Genomic DNA, 24,292 nt, shown 5'->3' on the forward strand with positions numbered 1-24,292 from the left:
AAGTTCGAAAATCTTTATTTTAGGAATATGGGTACCTATTTTTGATATACAGAGATACTATTGTAACGAGAGGATTTTCTGTGAATTTTAATTTTATATCCGATACATTGACCGATATTTTCGGTCAAAAGTCAACTATATATACTGGTCCACATATTCGATACCCAGGGACTGGAACAGTTTTGGTTCATTTTCATACTGTCGGTAGGAGTTCTTATAACATTTTTGCTGGGTGTATTTAGTTATTGTACCTTTATTGGTTTAGAAGATACCTACGTTATACCTATAATAGCGAAGCGCCACGCCCATCTTGTGCTTCTCTGAGCCAAATTAGAGTTCTATATATTATTTTTCGGTTAAAGGCGTTTTCTTCCATTTCCGCCAAGGAAAATGTGTAGCAAGATTCATCGTCTTTCTAAGGCTGTATGAGAACAGACTTACTGACCCCTTAACCCTGAGTTGGTTTGATTTATTCCAGAAATAAGAGTAAATCATCATGAGTTGCTTAAATATTTTGGTGACTTTAGGCGGTAGTGATCTGTATAGTAAGGTTGGGAACGTCATTTCTACAACAAGCGATAAGACTATACAAGTGAGAAATATGTATATATATGTACATTAGGGTGATTCAAAAAAAAAATTTTTTGTTTTTTTTTATTGGTACTCGGAAAAATGGGTTCCTAGACACCTCTAAGAAATCCTCTCCAAATATGAGTTTTTAATTGTAACGGGAAGGTCCTCCGCCTAACGGTTTTCTATTTTTTCTTATTATCAGATAGAAAAATTTATATCTCGCTTCCAACTACTTAAAAAAATATCTTGTTAATTAGGTTTTGTAGGAAATTGAATGCTCTAAAATATGGTCTCTTAAGATTTTTTCGTAAACCCAACCGTTTAAAAGATATTAACAGTTGAACTTTGATTATTTTTGGTAATATTTTTTATTTCTTATTAATTTTATAACTCAATGAAAAAAAATTATTATGAATAGGTTTTTGGAGAGGATTTCTTAGAGGTGTCTAGGAACCTGTTTTTCACAGAACCAAACGAAAAAAAATAATTTTTTTTTTTGATCCACCTTAAAATGCATTGATGTTTGACGATGAATATCTCGTAAACGCTTAACTTAATCGAAAAATCATAGTAGACCATTTTTATAGAGCAGTAAATTTCCTACAAAACTATGTGTTTCATTATTCATAATAATTTTTTTTCATTGAGTTATAAAATTAATAAGAAATAAAGAATTTTTCCAAAAATAGTCAAATTTCAACCGTTAATATCTTTTAAACGGTTGGGTTTACGAAAAAATCTTAAGAGACCATATTTTAGAGCATTCAATTTCCTACAAAACCTAATTAACAAGATATTTTTTTAAGTAGTTGGAAGCGAGATATAAATTTTTCTATCTGATAATAAGAAAAAATAGAAAACCGTTAGGCGGAGGACCTTCCCGTTACAATTAAAAACTCATATTTGGAGAGGATTTCTTAGAGGTGTCTAGGAACCCATTTTTCCGAGTACCAATAAAAAAAAACAAAAAATTTTTTTTTTGAATCACCCTAATGTACATATGTACATGTATGTAATATACCTATATTAAAAATTGCTACATACATAACTCTATACATGTATGTATGTATTGTGTTGTGTATATGACGTAGTTTATCGTGCGTTATTTAGTATCAGGCGGAAAGCCACGCAAACATCAGTTAACATGTTCCATTTATCTCATACGTGAATTGATGATCAGCGCTGGCCATCCAATCTACGAAAGGTCCTCACTGACCATTTCGACTGTTTGATACGATTTTTGAGTCATTGTGTTTTCAATATTGAAACAGCAAAAACTTTTATCTCCAACTATCTGCCGGTATAAATGGTTGGTAGTTGCTCAGACTGCACCGCAGTATTTATCGATATGTCGTCTTGTTTATTGCGGTTCTTAGCAGCTCTATTGCTTTGCGCTTTGGGCGCTACTGCTGCAGACACAGTTGATTGGTGGGAGTCCGCCACACTTTATCAGATTTATCCGCGTTCCTTTATGGACAGTGATGGCGATGGTATAGGCGATTTGAATGGCATCACCTCAAGGTTGGCGTTTTTTAAGGAAATTGGTGTAACAGCAACCTGGATTTCGCCCATATATGATTCACCGATGGCTGATATGGGCTATGACGTCCGGAATTTTACGAAAATTGACCCACTCTTCGGCACAATGGAGGATTTCGATAATATGTTGGCTAAGGCCCATGAATTGGATTTAAAATTAATTTTAGACTTTGTACCTAATCATTCGAGTGATGAGTGTGAGTGGTTCAAGAAGTCGATACGTCGTGAAGATGGCTATGACGATTTCTATGTATGGGATGATGGCAAAATTGACCCAGAGACGGGTGAGCGTTCACCACCAAGCAACTGGGTTAGTATATTGTATAATCTATGAATAACTCACGCTAAGACTTATTTACTTCAATATTTTATAGAGGGCTGTTTTCGGTGGTTCTGCGTGGACGTGGGTTGAAGAGCGGCAACAGTACTATCTGCACCAGTTTCTTCCGCAGCAAGTGGATTTGAACTACGCTAGTCCCAAGGTGCACGAGCATATGAAGGATGTGATGAAATTTTGGCTCGATCGTGGTGTAGACGGTTTTCGCATGGATGCCACGAACTTTTTAGTTGAAAAACGTTTCGAAAATGGCACATTTCCAGATGAACCACCCAGCGGCCAGCCGAATAACCCAAACGATAATACAACTCTCCTCAACCACATTTATACCAGGGAGCTATGGGAAAATACTGAAATTATATACGAGTGGCGCGAATTTCTAGACGAATATCAAAGACTTAATGGTGGAGATACAAGGTAAGACCTGCATCTTTTACAAAATACAAATTTAACAATAAAAATTTCCAACTTTAAGAGCTATGATTATCGAGGCGTACTCCCCTATTGACGTTCTCAGCGGTTATATTTCTAATGGCACTCATGTCGGTGGTCAGATGCCAATGAATTTTAATTTCGTGAGACTGATCGAAAACTCTGATGCAGAGACTATTGAAACACAAGTTAACGCATGGATGGATGTCGTATGGGTCAAACACAAAATGGCTAATTGGGTGGCAAACAATCATGACAACAGTCGCTTACCAACACGTATGGGTGAGAGTAGTGTGGATGCGATGACTATGATAATACATGCACTGCCCGGTACATCGGTTACTTATTACGTAAGTGGCTGTTTAGTATAACGGTATGATCCTTAATAATCTTATGTTAAAAATAAAATATTTTAAGGGCGAAGAGATCGGGATGCCTGATTATGCCGCGGCTTGCTCCGGAGACCCTTGCAACTTTCGAGATCCAGAGCGCACACCGATGCAGTGGAATGGATCGAAAAATGCCGGTTTCAGCACAGGCTCAACTTGGCTGCCCGTCAATCCCAATTACCCATTCTTAAATGTAAAAGTTCAACGAGGAGTGGCGCGTAGCAGCTTGCAGATATTCAAGGGCATGACGGCGCTGAAGAAAACGGATGCTTTTAAGGCGTTCAAGGAGGATGACGGCTTCTCTTATGGCGCTCTGTCAAAGCAGGTTTTCCAGGTCGTGAGGTGAGTTGATACAAATGAGTTCTTTCCCAAGCGCACTTGTATAAAGCGTTGTCTTCTAGAACCGCGGTCGATCGTGAGGAATATCGTGTGCTTGCCAATTTAGGCAATCAAATAGAATATTTTGATGGTTTGACTAACAAAACAATGGAATACGTCTTGCTTAACTCTTATTCACCACACAGATACGGGTAACTGCCATTTGGTGAATAGCAATGCTCCTTATTTCAAAATACTTTTTTATTTTGCAGTGACAAGCTGGATTTAAGTGGAAGAATTTATTTAATGCCATATGAGGCGGTCGTCTTACGCTGGTCGGCATGAAGGTTCTCCCTAGAAAATTATATGTTATTGAGAGGTTATATTAACTATATGTATCTAAGTTCTAAGACCTAAGACAGTTAAATGCTTAGCTTTGTCACCAAAAAAAAAAGATGTGTTTCATTTAAAAGCGGGCTCGGTTACTTGACAAAACACATAATTGACACAATAAGACTGAGAACTTACGTCATAGAAAAGGTGGCCAATTCACAATTGTCAAGTTGGTAACATTAAACAGGCCAGTCAAAAATATATATTATTATTAATAAATACTAGCATATATTTTTCTAATAAAAAAGTCTTTTGTCTACTATTAAAAGCACTATTTCTTAACTGTTTCGATGTTATCTTCATCAAATTCATCAACGACATCACAATCTTAAATACTTGTTTTCGTGAAAAATTAGAAGCCCTAAAACACGTCTGCAACATTTTCAACAATTCACGTGACTCCATGGGAAACACAAGCTATCAAGCAAACTCGTTTTTCAATTGTATGCATCGTAAACATAGGCATAAAAATAAAAAACGGGATCCAATACATCTCAAAATGCAATACGTCAGACAGACCGTACTGATTTTGCATCAAACGCACACAATTGTAATCAAACCTACGTTTTCAAAAACACACATTGAAACAAGTAAGGAAGAGCTAAGTTCGGGTGCAACCAAAAATTTTATACTCATGCAAATCGCAGGAATCAAGGTCTGGGAAAATCCATCAGGAAAATATGGGAGTTGGAGGTAATATTGACCCGATTTTATCTATTTTTACCAGTAATACATACCATTAACTTGTCACATACTCAAAAAATGTTTCCTGGATTTTATGTGTGTCCGTTATATCAATTGCTTTTTCGTTTTGTATACTTGAAGTTAAAATTATGCTGTGTGAGAAGTAGTCATGGTTATAGTCCGATTTTGCTCATTTTCGCACTGTGACATAAAAATGTCAGAGGAATGTCACGCACTCAATTAGGTCGAAATCGGTTGATCGGGTTCCGCGAAATGTGATTTCACCAAAAGTTTTTCATAGTACCATTTTACAATTTGGGTGCTTGCTTGTTGGGGTATCACTTAACCTCTGAATTTGTTTAAATTTATTTTCCAGAAATAAGATTTAATCATCGGCAACTGTTGTGAGTTTCTTAGAAATACAATCAAAAGTATTTTAATTATGAAAAGTAATTGCTTTTATGGAGCAAGACACTTCAACATTTCGGCGATTTCAGGCGGCAGGTTTGAGAACATACAATAAATCGAGCGATAAGGCCATTCTAAAAATAGTCTTACGTATTTTATAGCCACTTTCAAGTGCTGTTTAAGGTGACTTCGGTCTGTGAATTATGAGTGCGTTCTTATTTGGAGTGAATCAGATATTGTACTCGTATTGAAATCATTACTGAAAGCCAAATAAGACCTAGACCAAATAGATCTAGCACAATCTGGAAATTCACAACTGTATCGTGAAGTTTGACATTTTTGTTGTTATATATAGTCAGCACGTTTATCAGATTCGATTGATACATTCTTCGTGCTTTATCCTCCAAGTTTTCCAACAAAGAAAAATTAGTAACTGGAAATATAAGGAAACAGCGGAAAAGGAAGGATGCTCATCGCAACCGTGTGCAAAGTGCTATTAATGTAAAATCTTATTGACTACTTGATAGATCGATTCAAAGACCTTCTGGATAATGACAACGTCGTGCGACGCTTTAAGCTGAAAGGTGAACTGAATCACTGGCAGTGCCATTGGGGGTAGAAGCAAAAGTTAAAAGACAACAAGTTACCGACAACGTTGAAGAACTGCGATGTTGACCTATACTCCATGATTCATAGCTGAATCAACTGAATTTGGGCAACTGAGAACTTAAGCCATTGACACATAAAGGTAAAGCACCGTAAAGTCCTGACTTGACATAGATTGCGTACAAATAAAATAAATAAAGAGTTCAAAGTTTGGCGAAATCTGAAGAGGCGGTTGATTCAATCAGAACGCATGATGCCTCAATCAGAATGACAAAAAAGCTTCGACAATTAATTCAAACCTATACAAAATGTATAGATCTTGGTTGAGAAAGTTTTGACAAACAACTAAGCACCTTTCGATGACTAATTTTTTCTTCAGTTCTCGAATGTAAAAAGCAACCTACGTATTCCGTATTTGTATCGACCTGATAAAAGCAAAACCAATATAAATTACAGATTTCCAAATATAACTTACCTATCTTAAAAATTAATATATGCGTGTGTGCTAGTACATACCTTTTGTTATAAATCGTGCGTCCTTTGGTCCTAATCAGGTAATTATGCCAAAACCCCAACAAATACTAGACGACATGTTCCGCTTATCAGAATTATACTAGTATAGTGGCGCTCATCCAGTTTACGTAAGGCCCACACTGACCATATCGACTGTTTGATAAGATCGAGCGAGTGTTTTTGTTTTCAATATTGAAACAGTAAGAACATTTATCTCCAACTATCTGCCGGTATAAATAGTCGCTCGTTCCTCAGACAACACGGTAGTATTTATCAATATGTCGTCTTGTTTATTTCGGTTTTTAGCGGCGCTGTTGCTTTACGCTTTGGGCGCCACTGCTGCAGACCCAGTTGATTGGTGGGAGGCCGCCGCACTTTATCAGATTTATCCACGTTCCTTTATGGACAGCGATGGCGATGGTATAGGCGACTTGAATGGCATCACCTCATAGTTGGCGTTTCTTAAGGAAATTGGTGTTACAGCAACTTGGATCTCACCCATATATGATTCCCCGATGGCTGATATGGGCTATGACGTCCGCAATTTTACGAAAATTTATCCGGTGTTTGGCACTATGGAGGATTTCGATAATATGTTGGCTAAGGCCCATGAATTGGAATTGAAAGTAATTTTAGACTTTGTACCTAATCATTCGAGTGATGAGTGTGAGTGGTTCCAGAAGTCGATACGTCGTGAAGATGGCTATGACGATTTCTATGTATGGGATGATGGCAAAATTGACCCAGAGACGGGCGAGCGTTCACCACCAAGCAATTGGGTTAGTACGCTGAGAATATGTGAATATCTTACTCTTACACTCACTATGATATTGATTAGATGTCGGTTTTCGGTGATTCTGCATGGACGTGGGTTGAAGAGCGGCAACAGTACTATTTGCACCAGTTTCTCGCGCAGCAAGTGGATTTGAACTACGCTAGTCCCAAGGTACACGAGCATATGAAGGAAGTGATGAAATTTTGGCTCGATCGTGGTGTAGACGGTTTTCGGATGGATGCCACGAACTTTTTAGTTGAAAAACGTTTCGAAAATGGCACATTTCCAGATGAACCACTCAGCGGAGAAACAAATGATTCCACTGTTTTTAGATATCTCAAACACATCTATACCCAGGATGATTGGGAAAATACTGAAATAATTTACGAATGGCGCGAATTCCTAGACGAATATCAGAGACTCAATGGTGGAGATACAAGGTGAGACCTGCATTATTTAATATATCCACCTTTAGTAATGCAACTTTTCACCTTTAAGAGCTATGATAATCGAAGCATATTCCAATGTTACCGTTCTGAGCGATTATATTTCTAATGGCACCAATGACGGTGGTCAGATGCCAATGAATTTCAATTTCGTGAGACTGAACGAAAACACCAATGCGGAGACAATTGAAACACAAGTTAACGCATGGATGGATGTCATATGGGCGAGACATAAAATGGCCAATTGGGTGGCAAACAATCATGACAACAGTCGCTTACCAACACGTATGGGTGAGAGCAAAGTGGATGCCATGACTATGATAATACATGCACTGCCCGGTACATCGGTTACTTATTACGTAAGCAGTAAATTTAAAATAACCATGGTAGCTTTTATGGACAATCAAATATTTTAAGGGCGAAGAGATCGGAATGACTGATTATGCCGCCGCTTGCTCCGGAGACCCTTGCAACTTTCGAGATCCAGAGCGCACACCGATGCAGTGGAACGGATTGAAAAACGCCGGCTTCAGCACAGGCAACTCAACTTGGCTGCCCGTCAATACCAACTACAAATACTTAAATGTACAAGTTCAACGAGGAGTGGCGCGTAGCAGCTTGAAGATATTCAAGGGCATGACGGCGCTGAAGAAAACGCCTGCCTTTAAGGCGTTCAAGGAGGATGGCGGTTTTTCTTATGGCGCTCTGTCAAAGCAGGTTTTCCAGGTCGTGAGGTGAGTTGATACAAATGAGTTATTTCTTAAGAGAACTTGTGTAGAGCATTTTTTTCTAGAACCGCGGTCGATCGTGAAGAAATTCGTGTTCTTGCCAATTTAGGCAATCAAATAGAATATTTCGATGGTTTGACTAACAAAACAATGGAATACGTCTTGCTTAACTCTTATTCACCACACAGATACGGGTAAGTGCAATTTGGTGAATACGATTTTTTTTTGATTTCAGTACCATTATTTTTCTTGCAGTGACAAGCTGGATTTAAACGGAAGAATTTATTTAATGCCATTTGAGGCGGTCGTTCTACGCTGGTCCGCATAAAGGATTTGCCTATAAAATTGCATAGTATTAAATTTTTTTGAACTAGTAATACTTATAATAATGATCTAGAGTATAAACAAATAAATATTTAGTCATGTCAACGAAAGCGATTTGTATCATTTAAAAGTGGCCACTTCGTATAGGCGGCCGAACAGTAATCACTTGTTCTTCTATGTCGCTCTAATATTTAATCTCATACCTAAAATTTTTTCATAGTTGGCAACTGCCATTACTCTTTATCACGCTGTGCGTTTTTCTCCTCATAAGCAGTGTGTGCTTAAGACACCCTCAATATTCAGTCACTGTACAGATAAGTATATAGTCTACTTTTCTACTCGATACAGATATTTACGTATGTTTTGGCTCGAAGGCATTGCATTGATTATGAGCTGAACTTGTGCTGAGACTGCTACTGTTGACTGATGGTGTAGGCAAAGAACAAGCGTGTTCCTGTTAACAGCGCGACCGAAGTCAGCCTAGTTTTAAATGTAAACAGACAAGAAGTCGAAACCAATATTCGAAATGTCGAATATGTTCCCAGCGTAAAACAGAATAATTGCAAAATGGTATGCTAAAAATGATTTGTATAAATGAGAATTCCAACTGAAAAAGCAATCACAACTATCGATAATTTTGAACTAGGGTCTCGAAGGTTAGGACACCAGCACGAAGCAGGTGGAGAATTCAACGTCAGACATTGTACATTCGGATGAGTTTGGTCCAATTAGCAGAAAATCGTTCAGCGGCGCGAGATGCTTATGATCCTGTGAGTATTGAAGAGGCATTGAATAGTCCAGAGGAAGATGATGGGATATACTCAATGGAAGAGGAGATAGATTCTCAAAAAACAAACAAAACTTGGTTGCTTAAGAAATTGTCTGAAGGCAAAAGAGCAATAAATTCGAAATGGGTTTTCTAAAACTAAGCGCAATGCTGAACGCTGGTTTGGTATTGAAAATATAAAAAAATGTATATTCGAATTTCTGTCTGAAATTTTCACAGTATATTCTTCAGACATTGTCTTTCAAATTATGCAAAAATTTCAATTTTTTGAACTCAAGTTACCAGACTACTACTTTAAGGGTTGCTCACAGAAACAAAGGCATTGCTTATTCGGAAACATTTTCACCAATAATCAGGTAGAATTCATTACGATTTTTGTACAGCGAACTTCAAAAGAAGAGTTCATGAGACAACCTGAGGGTTGCAATGACAATTCAGTCTGAATATATTTCCAATGTACCAAAACGGTTTGGAATGGGGGACTGTAATGAGGTAGCTACGTAAAACTAACCTTAGAAATGTGTCCAAAAACTGAAGAAACAAAGAAAGAGGTGGAAAAAGTTCCATTTATGGAGGCAGTTGGTAGTCTGTTGTATGCAGCAAAAAATACCCAACCTGATATCAGCTTCGCTGTCAATTTGCTGAGTCGTTTTCCACAAAACCCCTGCAAAGCTCATTAGTTCGCTTTGGAGCATGTGATGCGGTATTTGAAGGGTACAGTTAACAAAGGCATCGTGTTTCAGAAATCAGCTCAAGGTTTAACTGGTTATTACGATGCCCAGTCAGCAGGGTGTCTTGAGCAACGGCGGTCAACTTCTGGATACGTATTCATAATGCAAGGTGTATCTATAGCTTGGTCCTCGCACAGACAGCGAACCGTAGCATTGTCATCAACTGAGGCGGAGCGAACATCTGTAGTGAGAGCAATGCAAGAAGCGATTTGGTTACATCAGCTAGGGTCGGAACTAATTCCTGGTGGTACAGAAGTTATAAAAATGTAATATAAAAAAAAAATGTCGTAAAAATTATAAGTCTGGCAACACTAACGTTATATTCGTTTCATACTTTTCCTATGTATTATATATTAGTGGCACTGAAACTGAATAGTACAGCGACAAAATGATCAATTCACACTTTGATAGGCGCTGTAAAGCAAAACAGTGACACTAAAACTATGCAACGGAAAACAACAGTCAAAGATTGCGGTTGTGTTCTTTGAAAGTACAATCGAGATAGATATGGAGTTATATAACATACAGTTGAACTTCCCTAACTCGAATCTCCATAATATACAAAAAAACTTCGATATAAAGAGACTTCGGGTTATGAAAGAAAATTTGTATGAAGTCTGATTTCTATGGAGTATTCAAGAGTTCGAGTTATGGAAGTTCAACCTCAATGACGAGACGAGTTGAAGTCTTTGTAAGGGTGGATTCGTTTCATTTTCTTCTTTGTTTGCTGTCGGTGCACAGAACCAATTACATCAATGAAAAATATTTGGTAATTTTCTGAAGAGATATAAAATGATAACTAAGAATATGAACTCGTTCCTTTTAAGATATGAGAGGTATTTACTATTAAATTAATTTCTGATTCATTGGGGTATCACTTAACAACTTCTTAATTGGTTTAACCTTTTCTAGGCTGTGGAAATGTGTAGAAATTCAAGTCAAAGTATTTTGCTTCTTAACAGCAGTTGCTTTTATGGAGGAAGACACCTCACCATTTTGGTAATTTCATATAGCAGGTTTGGGGGCATCCATTTCCACGGCAAGCGATAAGATTATGGCGTCATTATTCGTGGGTAATTTGGTATCAGGCGGAAAGCCCTAAAAACACCAGTAAACATGTTCCAATTATCTCCTTATCTCTATTGGTGATCAGCGCTGGCAATCTAATCTACGAAAGGTCCTCACTGACCACTTCGACTCTTTGATACGACTTTTGAGTCATTGTGTTTTCAATATTGAAATAGCAAGAACTTTTATCTCCAACTATCTGCCGGTATAAATAGCTGCTAGTTGCTCAGACAACACTGTAGTATTTATCAATATGTCGTCTTGTTTATTACGGTTCATAACGGCTCTACTTCTTTGCGCTGTGAGCGCTACTGCTGCAGACACAGTTGATTGGTGGGAGTCCGCCACCCTTTATCAGACTTATCCGCGTTCCTTTATGGACAGCGACGGCGATGGTATAGGCGACTTGAATGGCATCACCTCAAGGTTGGCGTTTCTTAAAGAAATTGGTGTAACAGCAACTTGGATTTCGCCCATATATGATTCACCTATGGCTGATATGGGCTATGACGTGTCGAATTATACAAAAATTTATCCGGTTTTCGGCACAATGGAGGATTTCGATGCTATGCTGGCTAAGGCGCATGAATTGGATTTGAAACTAATTTTAGACTTTGTGCCAAATCATTCGAGTGACGAGTGTGAATGGTTCCAGAAGTCGATACTTCGTGAAGATGGCTACGATGATTGGTATGTGTGGGATGATGGCAAAATTGACCCAGAGACGGGCGAGCGTTCACCACCCAGCAACTGGGTTAGTATGCTGTGAATCTATGAATACTAATAATATAGAGGGCTACTTTCGGTGGTTCCGCATGGACTTGGGTTGAAGAACGTCAGCAATACTATCTGCACCAGTTTCTCGCTAAACAACCTGATTTTAATTTCACTAATCCCGCAGTGCGTGAGCGTATGAAGGATGTGATGAAATTTTGGCTCGATCGTGGTGTAGACGGTTTTCGCATGGATGCCACGAACTTTTTAGTTGAAAAACGTTTCGAAAATGGCACATTTCCAGACGAACCAGAGGGCGGTATTGACCCAAATGGTAATACAAAATTTCCCAACCAAATCTACACCGTAGATCTATGGGAAGACACTGAAATTATATACGAGTGGCGCGAATTTCTAGACGAATATCAAAGACTTAATGGTGGAGATACAAGGTAAGACCTGAATCTTTTACAATATATAAATTTAACAATAAAACTTTCCAAATTTAAGAGTTATGATAATCGAAGCATATTCCAATGTCACCGTTTTGAGCGGTTACATTTCTAATGGCACCAATGTCGGTGGTCAAATGCCAATGAATTTTAATTTCGTGAGTCTGAACGAAAACTCCACTGCGGAGACCGTTGAAACACAAGTTAACGCGTGGATGGATGTCATATGGGCCAAACACAAAATGGCCAATTGGGTGGCAAACAATCATGACAACAGTCGCTTACCAACACGTATGGGTGAGAGCAAAGTAGATGCCATGACTATGATAATACATGGACTACCCGGTACATCGGTTACTTATTACGTAAGTAGCTTTTAAGTATAACGGTGAGGACTTCTATAATCTTATATTGAAAATCGAATATTTTAAGGGCGAAGAGATCGGAATGCCTGATTATGCCGCGGCTTGCTCCGGAGACCCTTGCAACTTTCGAGATCCAGAGCGCACACCGATGCAATGGAATGGATCGAAAAATGCCGGCTTCAGCACAGGCAACACAACTTGGTTGCCCGTCAATCCCAATTACCCATTCTTAAATGTACAAGTTCAACGAGGAGTGGCGCGTAGCAGCTTGCAGATATTCAAGGGCATGACGGCGCTGAAGAAAACGCTTGCCTTTAAGGCGTTCAAGGAGGATGGCGGTTTTTCTTATGGCGCTCTGTCAAAGCAGGTTTTCCAGGTAGTAAGGTGTGTTGATACAAATTAAGTATTTCCCAAGCGCACCTGTTTAGAGCATTTTTTTCTAGAACCGCGATCGATCGTGAGGAATATCGTGTGCTTGCCAATCTAGGTAACCAAATAGAATATTTCGATGGTTTGGTTAACAAAACAATGGAGTACGTGTTGCTTAACTCTTATTCACCACACAGATACGGGTGAGTGCCATTTGTTGATTAGGAATTTTCCCTATATCAATATGATTATATTTCTTGCAGTGACAAGCTTGATTTAAACGGAAGGATTTATTTAATGCCTTATGAGGCGGTTGTCCTACGCTGGACGGCATGAAGGGAATATTAAGTGTTTATGAACTAGTTAGATATAATGATATTCTAGAGTATGTACAATTAAATACTCAGCTTTATCAACAAAAGCAATTTGTATAATTTAAAAGTGTCTTTCAGTAATTGACGAAACACTGATGAACTTCGTACAGACGGCCGAAGAGTAATCGGTGGTTTTCCTATGCCGCTCTATTTGCTAAATCTCATACCCAATCTGTTTTCGCAGTTGGTAACTGCCATTACTGTTTATCGTTTTTCTCCTCATAAGCATTATGAGCTTAAAACACCCTCAGTATTCTGTCACTGTACAGATATATAATCTACTTTTCTATTCGATACAGATATTTACGTATATTTTGGAACGACGGTGCTGAGATTGTCACAGCTGACTAATGGTGTAGGTAAGTTCCAAAGTCAGATCGGTCATTATTTGTTGATTACGTCCTTGCCTTTTGCGATCTACGGAGAGTCTACAATGGTGCATAAGTAGAGTAAATGGAAATTATTACACTATAAATAAAAGCATAATGAAGAGAGGATCTATAACTTATAGAGTGCGCTCTCTGTGCTTGTAGGTTGGGGCATTTTTCCATCTGAATATGAATAAAAGTAATCTAAACCTTGCCATATACCCATATACCTAATGTTATGAGTTCCGATTATATGACTGGTTGTTTTAAAATGCCCTTATCAGCTTCACCTGTGTGTTTGTGACTTTTTTCAGTGGCACTGAAACTAAATAGCATTGCGACAAAATGATCAATTCACAATTTGATAGGCGCTGTAAAGCAAAAGGGTGACCCTAAAACTATGCAATCAAAAGCAACGTAAAACGCAAAGAAAGAATGCATGTTCCTTGAAAGTAGATATATTATATAACAGCGTGTGCCTTCACAGGTTGAAGAGTATAAAATGTTCGATCACAAACGAATTTAGCCCTTACTTACCACTGAAAAGCGTTACAAGGACTGATTCATCACTTAAACTCCAAATTGTCTTGAGAAACAAGAAAAGCTCTAGAAATACAAGTAAATAATCATCAGTTGCTTCAATATTGTGATGACTTTAGGCGGCAGCGATCTGTATAGTAGGGTTGGGAACGTCATTTCTACAACAAGCGATAAGACTCTACATAGAAGAATATATATACATGTATGTAACTTACCTTTCTTAAAAATTGCTAAATACATAACTCTATATATGTATCTATGTATTGTTTTTATGACGTAGTTAATCGTGGGTTATTTGCTATCAGGCGGAAAGGCCCATAAACACCAATAAACATGTTCCATTTATCTTATACGTGAATTGGTGATCAGCGCTGGCAATCCAATCTACGAAAGCCCCACACTGACCATATCGGCTGTTTGATAAGATCGAGCGAGTATTTTTGTTTTAAAAATTTAAACAGTAACAACTTTTATCTCCAACTATCTGCCGGTATAAATAGTCGGTAGCTCTTCAGATTGCACCGTAGTATTTATCGATATGTCGTTTTGTTTAATACGGTTATTAGCGGCGCTGCTGCTTTGCGCTTTGGGCGCTACTGCTGCAGACACAGTTGATTGGTGGGAGTCCGCCACTCTTTATCACATTTATCCACGTTCCTTTATGGACAGCGATGGCGATGGTATAGGCGACTTGAATGGTATCACTTCTCGGTTGGCGTTTTTTAAGGAAATTGGTGTAACAGCAACTTGGATTTCACCCATCTATGATTCACCAATGGCTGATATGGGCTATGACGTGTCGAATTATACGAAAATTTATCCAGTATTCGGCACAATGGAGGATTTCGATAATATGTTGGCTAAGGCGCATGAATTGGATTTAAAATTAATTTTAGACTTTGTGCCTAATCATTCGAGTGACGAGTGTGAGTGGTTCCAAAAGTCGATACGTCGTGAAGATGGCTATGACGATTTCTATGTATGGGATGATGGCAAAATTGACCCAGAGACGGGTGAGCGTTCACCACCAAGCAATTGGGTTAGTATATGGTATAATCTATGAATAATTTACGCTTAGACTTATTTACTATAATATTTTAAAGATGGCGACTTTCGGTGGTTCTGCATGGACTTGGGTTGAAGAACGTCAGCAATACTATCTGCACCAGTTTCTCGCGAAACAACCTGATTTCAATTTCACTAATCCCGCGGTGCGTGAGCGTATGTTCGAAGTGATGAAATTTTGGCTTGATCGTGGTGTAGACGGTTTTCGCATGGATGCCACGAAGTTTTTAGTTGAAAAACGTTTCGAAAATGGCACGTATCCAGATGACCCAGTTGGTACTGGACCGGGTGGCGGAGCTATGGGCGGCTTCAGCTATACCAAGGATCAATGGGAAAGTACAGAAATTATATACGAATGGCGCGAATTTTTAGATGAATATCAGAGACTCAATGGTGGAGATACAAGGTAGACCTGCATCTATTAATATACATATACATCTTTATTAATGAAACTTTCTGCCTTTCAGAGCTATGATAATTGAAGCATATTCCAATGTTACCGTTCTGAGCAACTATATCAGTAATGGCACTCATGTCGGTGGTCAGATGCCAATGAATTTTAATTTCGTGAGACTGAGCGAAAATTCCGATGCGGAGACAATTGAAACTCAAGCTAATGAATGGATGGATGTCATATGGGTCAAACACAAAATGGCGAATTGGGTGGCAAACAATCATGACAACAGTCGCTTACCAACACGTATGGGTGAGAGCAAAGTAGATGCCATGACTATGATAATACATGCACTGCCCGGTACATCGGTTACTTATTACGTAAGCAGTAAATTTAAAATAACCATGGTAGCTTTTATGGACAATCAAATATTTTAAGGGCGAAGAGATCGGAATGCCTGATTATGCCGCCGCTTGCTCCGGAGACCCTTGCAACTTTCGAGATCCAGAGCGCACACCGATGCAGTGGAACGGATTGAAAAACGCCGGCTTCAGCACAGGCAATTCAACGTGGCTGCCCGTCAATCCCAATTACCCTTTCTTAAATGTACAAGTTCAACGAGGTGTGGCGCGTAGCAGCTTGCAGATATTCAAGGGCATGACGGCGCTGAAGAAAACGGCTGCCTTTAAGGCATTCAAGGAGGAAGACGGCTTCTCTTATAGCGCTCTGTCAAAGCAGGTTTTCCAGGTTATCAGGTTTGTTGAAATAATGAGTTATTTCCCAAACGCACTTGTATAAAGCGTTGTCTTCTAGAACCGCGGTCGATCGTGAGGAATATCGTGTACTTGCCAATTTAGGCAATCAAATAGAATATTTTGATGGGTTGACTAACAAAACAATGGAGTACGTCTTGCTTAACTCTTATTCACCACACAGATACGGGTAAGTGCCATTTGGTGAATACGATTTTTTTCATTTCAGTACGATTATTTTTCTTGCAGTGACAAGCTGGATTTAAACGGAAGAATTTATTTAATGCCATTTGAGGCGGTCGTTCTACGCTGGTCCGCATAAAGGATTTGCCTATAAAATTGCATAGTATTAAGTTTTTTTGAACTAGTAATACTTATAATAATGATCTAGAGTATAAACAAATAAATATTTAGTCATGTCAACGAAAGCGATTTGTATCATTTAAAAGTGGCCACTTCGTACAGGCGGCCGAACAGTAATCACTTGTTCTTCTATGTCGCTCTAATATTTAATCTCATACCTAATATTTTTTCATAGTTGGCAACTGCCATTACTCTTTATCACGCTGTGCGTTTTTCTCCTCATAAGCAGTGTGTGGTTAAAACACCCTCAATATTCAGTCACTGTACAGATAAGTGTATAGTCTACTTTTCTACTCGATACAGATATTTACGTATGTTTTGGCACGAAGGCATTGCCAGAAGCTGATTATGAGCTGAACTTGTGCTGAGACTGCCACTGTTGACTGATGGTGTAGGCAAAGAACAAGCGTGTTCCTGTTAACAGCGCGACCGAAGTCAGCCTAGTTTTAAATGTAAACAAGCTAAAAGTCGAAACCAATATTCGAAATGTCGAATATTTTCCCAGCATAAAACAGATTAATTGCAAATTGATATGCCGAAAATGATTTATATATATGAGAATTTCAACTGAAAAAGCAATCACAACTATCAATAATTTAGAACTAGGGTCTCGAAGGTTAGGACACCAGCACCAAGCAGGTGGAGAATTCAACGTCAGACATTGTACATTCGGACGAGTTTGGTCCAATTAGCAGAAAATCGTTCAGCGGCGCGAGATGCAGATGATGGCATTCTCAAAAAACAAACAAAACTTGGTTGCTTACGAAATTGTCGGAAGGTAAAAGAGCAATAAATTCGAAAAGGGTTTTCTAAAACTAAGCGCCATGCTGAACGCTGGTTTGATATAAAGCAAGGCTCGTTGTTAAGGTAGTGTGTTTTTATTTACATATTGAATGCACGTGGTTGGCCCGGGTGATTTTGGGTCTTGATGTTATCTGAAATCAAATATTCTTAATTATTCTTAATCTATAGACATGTCGTTCTGGTCGGAACTACTGAAGTTAAATTTCAAGGGTAAATACCAAAATGGCGGACTGTGAAAAAATAGTTATTTTATTTTAGCAAAGAAAGGGTTGTAAAATAAAAAGTTAGGGGTGAAAAAATTCTCGTTAGTTCCGATGAGAACTATAAGCGTGTAGAACAGCCAGTTAAAATTTGAAAGCAATCGGTTCAGTAGAAAAAAAGTTAGGACCCGGACCGACCAGAAAAACAATGTTTTGAGAAAAAATCGTTTAAAGTTCAACAACTCCGAGAGAGAGGACTCCGAGGCGCTCTAGGAAACTCGTTGTAACTCCCGACATATTTCGAATTTCTGTCTGAAATTTTCACAGTATATTCTTCAGACATTGTCTTTCAAATTAAGCAAAAATTTCAATTTTTTGAACTCAAGTTACCAGACTACTACTTTAAGGGTTGCTCACAGAAACAAAGGAATTGCTTATTCGGAAACATTTTCACCAATAATCAGGTAGAATTCATTACGATTTTTGTACAGCGAACTTCAAAAGAAGAGTTCATGAGACAACCTGAGGGTTGCAATGACAATTCAGTCTGAATATATTTCCAATGTACCAAAACGGTTTGGAATGGGGGACTGTAATGCGGTAGCTACGTAAAACTAACCTTAGAAATGTGTCCAAAAACTGAAGAAACAAAGAAAGAGGTGGAAAAAGTTCCATATATGGAGGCAGTTGGTAGTCTGTTGTATGCAGCAAAAAATACCCAACCTGATATCAGCTTCGCTGTCAATTTGCTGAGTCGTTTTCCGTAAAACCCCTGCAAAGCTCATTAGTTCGCTTTGGAGCATGTGATGCGGTATTTGAAGGGTACAGTTAACAAAGGCATCGTGTTTCAGAAATCAGCTCAAGGTTTAACTGGTTATTACGATGCCCAGTCAGGAGGGTGTCTTGAGCAAAGGCGGTCAACTTCTGGTTACGTATTCATAATGCAAGGTGTATCTATAGCTTGGTCCTCGCACAGACAGCGAACCGTAGCATTGTCATCAACTGAGGCGGAGCTAACATCTGTAGTGAGAGCAATGCAAGAAGCGATTTGGTTACATCAGCTAGGGTCGGAACTAATTCTTGGTGGTACAGAAGTTATAAAAATGTAATATAAAAAAATGTCGTAAAAATTATAAGTCTGGCAACACTAACGTTATATTCGTTTCATACTTTTCTTATGACACACTTTGATAGGCGCTGTATAGCAAAACAGTGACCCTAAAACTATGCAACGGAAAACAACAGTCAAAGATTGCGGTTGTGTTCTTTGAAAGTACAATCGAGATAGATATGGAGTTATATAACATACAGTTGAACTTCCCTAACTCTAATCTCCATAATATACAAAAAAACTTCGATATAAAGAGACTTCGGGTTATGAAAGAAAATTTGTATGAAGTCTGACTTCTATGGAGTATTCAAGAGTTCGAGTTATGGAAGTTCAACCTCAATGACGAGACGAGTTGAAGTCTTTGTAACGGTGGATTCCTTTCATTTTCTTCTTTGTTTGCTGCCGGTGCACAGAACCAATTACATCAATGAAAAATATTTGATAATTTTCTGAAGAAATATAAAAGGATAAATAAGAATATGCGTTCCTTTTAAGATATGAGAGGTATTTACTGTTAAATTAATTTTTGGTTCATTGGGGTATCACTTAACAACTTCTTCATTGATTTAACTTTTTCTAACATTGCCACAATGTATAAAAATGCAAGCTAAAGCATTTTGCTTCTTAACAGCAGTTCCTTTTATGGAGCAAGACACCTCACCATTTTGGTGACTTCATATAGTAGGTTTGGGGGCGTCAATTTCTACGGCAAGCGATAAGATTATGACGTCATTATTCGTGGGTAATTTGGTATCAGGCGGAAAGCCCCACAAAATCTAGTAAACATGTTCCATTTATCTTATACGTGAATTGATGATCAGCGCTGGCAATCCAATCTACGAAATCCCTAACTATACGGACTGTTTGATTAGATCAAGCGAGTATTTTTGTTTTCAATATTGAAACAGTAAGAACTTTTATCTCCAACTATCTGCCGGTATAAATAGTCGGTAGCTCTTCAGATTGCACCGTAGTATTTATCGATATGTCGTTTTGCTTAATACGGTTATTAGCGGCGCTGCTGCTTTGCGCTGTGAGCGCTACTGCCAACCAAACAGTTGATTGGTGGGAGTCCGCCACACTTTATCAGATTTATCCGCGTTCCTTTATGGACAGTGATGGTGATGGTATAGGCGACTTGAATGGCATCACCTCAAGGTTGGCGTTTTTTAAGGAAATTGGTGTAACAGCAACTTGGATCTCCCCCATATATGATTCACCGATGGCTGATATGGGCTATGACGTGTCGAATTACACGAAAATTTATCCGGTTTTCGGCACAATGGAGGATTTCGATAATATGTTAGCTAAGGCCCATGAATTGGATTTAAAATTAATTTTAGACTTTGTGCCTAATCATTCGAGTGACGAGTGTGAGTGGTTCCAGAAGTCGATACTTCGTGAAGATGGCTATGACGATTTCTATGTATGGGATGATGGCAAAATTGACCCAGAGACGGGCGAGCGTTTACCACCAAGCAATTGGGTTAGTACGCTGTGAATCTACTTGCATGAATACATTACACTTACACTTATTTACTATAACATTTTATAGGGGGCAACTTTTGGTGGTTCCGCATGGACTTGGGTTGAAGAACGACAACAGTACTATCTGCACCAGTTTCTCGCGAAGCAACCTGACTTGAACTACAATAACCCCTTGGTGCGTGAGCGTATGAAGGAAGTGATGAAATTTTGGCTCGATCGTGGTATAGATGGCTTTCGCATGGATGCCACCAACTCTTTAGCTGAAAAACGTTTCGAAAATGGCACGTATCCAGATGAACCAATCAAGGCTGGAACTGTTGACCAATTAGAGAGAATCTATACCCAAGATCAATGGGAAAGTACAGAAATTATATACGAATGGCGCGAATTTCTAGATGAATATCAGAGACTCAATGGTGGAGATACAAGGTAAACCTGCACCCTTTATATACCCACTTTTATTAATGAAACTTTTTGCCTTTCAGAGCTATGATTATAGAAGCATATTCCGATGTCGACGTTCTGAGTGGATACATAACCAACGGTACCAAGGTCGGTGGTCAGATGCCAATGAATTTTAATTTTGTAAGACTAAAAGAAAACGCCAATGCGGAGACCATTGAAACACAAGCTAACGACTGGATGGATGTCATATGGGCGAGACATAAAATGGCCAATTGGGTGGCAAACAATCATGACAACAGTCGCTTACCAACACGTATGGGTGAGAGCAAAAAGGATGCGATGACTATGATAATACACGCATTACCCGGTACATCGGTTACTTATTACGTAAGTGGCTATTTGGTATAACGGTATGATCCTCTATAATCTTATGTTAAAAATAAAATATTTTAAGGGCGAAGAGATCGGAATGCCTGATTATGCCGCCGCTTGCTCCGGAGACCCCTGCAACTTTCGAGATCCAGAGCGCACACCGATGCAGTGGAACGGAGCGAAAAACGCCGGCTTCAGCACAGGCAACTCAACTTGGCTGCCCGTCAATCCCAATTACTTATTCTTAAATGTACAAGTTCAACGAGGAGTGGCGCGTAGCAGCTTGCAAATTTTCAAGGGCATGACGGCGTTGAAGAAAACGGATGCTTTTAAGGCGTTCAAGGAAGAGGGCGGCTTCTCTTATAAGGCTCTATCAGAGCAGGTTTTTCAGGTTATAAGGTATGTTTAAAAAATCAGTTATTTCCCAAGTGCACTTGAATAAAGCGCTGTCTTCTAGAACCGCGGTCGATCGTGAAGAAATTCGTGTGCTTGCCAATCTAGGCAACCAAATAGAATATTTCGATGGGTTGACTAACAAAACAATGGAGTACGTGTTGCTTAACTCTTATTCACCACACAGATACGGGTGAGTGCCATTTGTTGATTAGGAATTTTCCTTATATCAATATGATGAATTTTTGCAGTGACAAGCTTGATTTAAGCGGAAGAATTTATTTAATGCCTTATGAGGCGGTTGTCCTACGCTGGACGGCATGAAGGGTTGCATAATATTATGTGTTTAAGAACTGGTTATGGTTATAATGATATTCAAGAGTCCGTACAATTAAATACTCAGCTTTATCAACAAAAGCAATTTGTATCATTTAAAAGTAGCCTTCAGTATTTGACGAAACACAGGTGAACTTCGTACAGGCGGCCGAACAGTAATCGGTTATTCTCCTGTGCCGCTCTATTTGCTAAATCGCATGTCCAATCTGTTTTCGCAGTTGGGAACTGCCATTACTTTTTATCGTTTTTTGTTATGTTTTGGAACGAACTTGTGCTGAGAATGCCACAGCTGACTGATGGTGTAGGTAATAAAACCGTGAAGCCGTACAAGAAGTAATCGTTCGCGTTATCAACGCAGAAACTTTACAATAACAATTAAGCAATTAAAGGGGCCAGTGTCGTGCTTTTTAAAATTTTCAATTGCTTCATTTAGTTTGATTTCCTCCGGTGTCTGTGAGACGTAGTCCATCTTCCGATATCAGTTCAGCTTCATCTGGATGAGTAGGAGCGTTGTCGATTAGGAGTATACCTTTAATCGGCAAGTTTATCTCCCTTAAAATGATTTCACCTTAAAAACAGTATATTTTCCAAAAATTTTGACAAAATTCAAGATGAACTTGTGATTCATGTAACCATTCTTTAAAAATAGCCGTCGGATTTTAAGTTCTTTTATTTAATAAGACGCTGAATTTTTTTAAAACTTCGTGAAACCTTTGCCTTTCCAATTGTTAAGCTTTTGAATTTATGAGTTCCAGTGGCATTTGAACAACAGAAAAATGTGATTCGCCGCTTTTCTGACTTTACGCATTGAGATCTTTTTTCCAAACCGAAGACAAACTATGCGTTTTTTCCAAGCCTTGACAGAAAATCAGTCCTCTTACTTTCCGGACAAACCCTGTATGTACACATGTAAGTACAATTCAAATTCAAATCAAGAGATTATCACTTATCAGTAAATAATGTGCGCGCAATCCTCTATACGTACATATGTATGTGTGTGTGTATGAAATTGTCGAATAAATAATATATAAATACTAGAGGACCCGCCCAAGTTTTACTGTGGCTGTTACATAGGTAGTACTACTAATACCATCTATATGATTTCTATTAGTTAGATTATAAATATTATTTAAGGAATAATCGCATTTTTGGTGAAGCAACTTGTGTTAGTTTACAAAAAAATGAATCATAAAGAATTTCGTGCGTTAAGAAAGAATTGGTTTTTGAGGCAAAAATACTATTGAATTTGGGCTGTGCTTCAGTGAAATCAATCGAGTCCAATCGATTGTCAGCCTGGTGGACTGCATATTAAGAAACGGTTCTCAAGCGTGAAAAGACAGAAAAATCGGCTGGCAAGCCTATGGCATCAGTCTTTTGGGATGCCCGTGGTATATTATTCATCGAATGATAAATGAGCCAGTTTTAATTCATTGGATTGTGTATTTGATTGCAGTTCTATTCTACCATTCCTAATATTTAGCAATTTTATTATTTTTCAGGAAGGATCAGTTTGAAATTGTACGCATATATGTACTCATCGTTCCCGTTTAAATATTGCATTGCTCTGTGCAGTGCTTCGAAAAGATTTCTGTATATCTCAAATTTTAATAGACCTTTTTATCAACACTTCAGTTATGCCACTATCTTTTTATGCCAGACCTTTTGCAATTGTAAATTGCCTGTCAAGATACCCCCTCCAATAGTTAGCAGGTATGAAGAAAATGTTAGATGTATTGAATGACCTAATTTATTACTTAAGAACGAACAACTCTGTCCACAATATGAAAACTTGATCTACAGATGTTGCCTTTTACTTTGGCTTCGTTTTGTTTAATGCACGTTTACGCCAATTTAAGGTTTGAATATTGGACACTGCGACGGTAGCGCCATCCATCGGTCAAACATTTAAAATTAGCAATTAATTACAAATGAAAAATTAATTTAAAAAAACATTTTGCAGTGGACCAAATTGTAAATCTGAACCATTCTCGAATCTCCTTGAACATACACACAAAATTTCATCAAAATCGGTCCATCCGTTTAGGAGCAGTTCAAATGCAAACACACGGTCAGAAGATTTATATATATAAAGATATCACCGTCAAAAAATACAACCGTTGCCGTACAGCCAAATAGGTAAAGTCCAAACTTATAGTTAAACAGGCACCAACCACATTTTCATTCATGAACGCAATCGCACTTTCAACAGACAAACTCGCTTCATTCATACACGCAAACACCTTTACATCTTCCCGAGCATTCCTTTGCCAACAAGAGTCTTTTCGATGGCAAAATATAACAAAGATTTGGCCATGGAAGGTAGTGAGGTACTTTAATGAAACTCAAAGGACATTTGCAAAATGTGCAAATTTTAAT

The 24,292-nt window shown here is 38.4% G+C and overlaps 5 protein-coding genes across 5 annotated transcripts; all 5 read left to right on the plus strand.

Moving 5' to 3' along the window:
• Nucleotides 1-1,917: 1,917 nt before the first annotated feature.
• Nucleotides 1,918-13,372, plus strand: LOC105228047 (maltase A2). Its single transcript, XM_049450835.1, has 7 exons — nt 1,918-2,422; nt 2,487-2,866; nt 2,925-3,231; nt 3,299-3,612; nt 3,672-3,800; nt 3,861-3,935; nt 13,290-13,372. The coding sequence occupies exons 1-6, from the start codon at nt 1,922-1,924 to the stop codon at nt 3,931-3,933; spliced, it is 1,704 nt and encodes a 567-aa protein (XP_049306792.1). The 5' UTR covers nt 1,918-1,921; the 3' UTR covers nt 3,934-3,935; nt 13,290-13,372.
• Nucleotides 6,441-8,575, plus strand: LOC125777031 (maltase A2-like). The gene is made up of 6 exons (XM_049450845.1): nt 6,441-6,971; nt 7,031-7,407; nt 7,466-7,772; nt 7,831-8,147; nt 8,207-8,335; nt 8,397-8,575. The coding sequence occupies exons 1-6, from the start codon at nt 6,708-6,710 to the stop codon at nt 8,467-8,469; spliced, it is 1,467 nt and encodes a 488-aa protein (XP_049306802.1). The 5' UTR covers nt 6,441-6,707; the 3' UTR covers nt 8,470-8,575.
• Nucleotides 11,279-13,372, plus strand: LOC125777026 (maltase A2-like). The gene is made up of 6 exons (XM_049450836.1): nt 11,279-11,805; nt 11,844-12,217; nt 12,276-12,582; nt 12,650-12,966; nt 13,026-13,154; nt 13,215-13,372. The coding sequence occupies exons 1-6, from the start codon at nt 11,305-11,307 to the stop codon at nt 13,285-13,287; spliced, it is 1,701 nt and encodes a 566-aa protein (XP_049306793.1). The 5' UTR covers nt 11,279-11,304; the 3' UTR covers nt 13,288-13,372.
• A 1,384-nt stretch (nt 13,373-14,756) lies between these two features.
• LOC125777028 (maltase A2-like) lies at nt 14,757-16,864 on the plus strand. Its single transcript, XM_049450841.1, has 6 exons — nt 14,757-15,272; nt 15,337-15,704; nt 15,766-16,072; nt 16,131-16,447; nt 16,506-16,634; nt 16,694-16,864. Exons 1-6 carry the CDS (start codon nt 14,772-14,774, stop codon nt 16,764-16,766), a joined length of 1,695 nt encoding a protein of 564 aa, XP_049306798.1. The 5' UTR covers nt 14,757-14,771; the 3' UTR covers nt 16,767-16,864.
• A 3,036-nt stretch (nt 16,865-19,900) lies between these two features.
• LOC125777029 (maltase A2-like) lies at nt 19,901-22,010 on the plus strand. The gene is made up of 6 exons (XM_049450842.1): nt 19,901-20,408; nt 20,478-20,839; nt 20,896-21,202; nt 21,270-21,586; nt 21,645-21,773; nt 21,832-22,010. Exons 1-6 carry the CDS (start codon nt 19,908-19,910, stop codon nt 21,902-21,904), a joined length of 1,689 nt encoding a protein of 562 aa, XP_049306799.1. The 5' UTR covers nt 19,901-19,907; the 3' UTR covers nt 21,905-22,010.
• The last annotated feature ends 2,282 nt before the right edge of the window (nt 22,011-24,292 follow it).

This window comes from Bactrocera dorsalis, chromosome 3, assembly GCF_023373825.1.
Source record: "Bactrocera dorsalis isolate Fly_Bdor chromosome 3, ASM2337382v1, whole genome shotgun sequence".
Taxonomy (NCBI): Eukaryota; Metazoa; Arthropoda; class Insecta; order Diptera; family Tephritidae; genus Bactrocera; species Bactrocera dorsalis.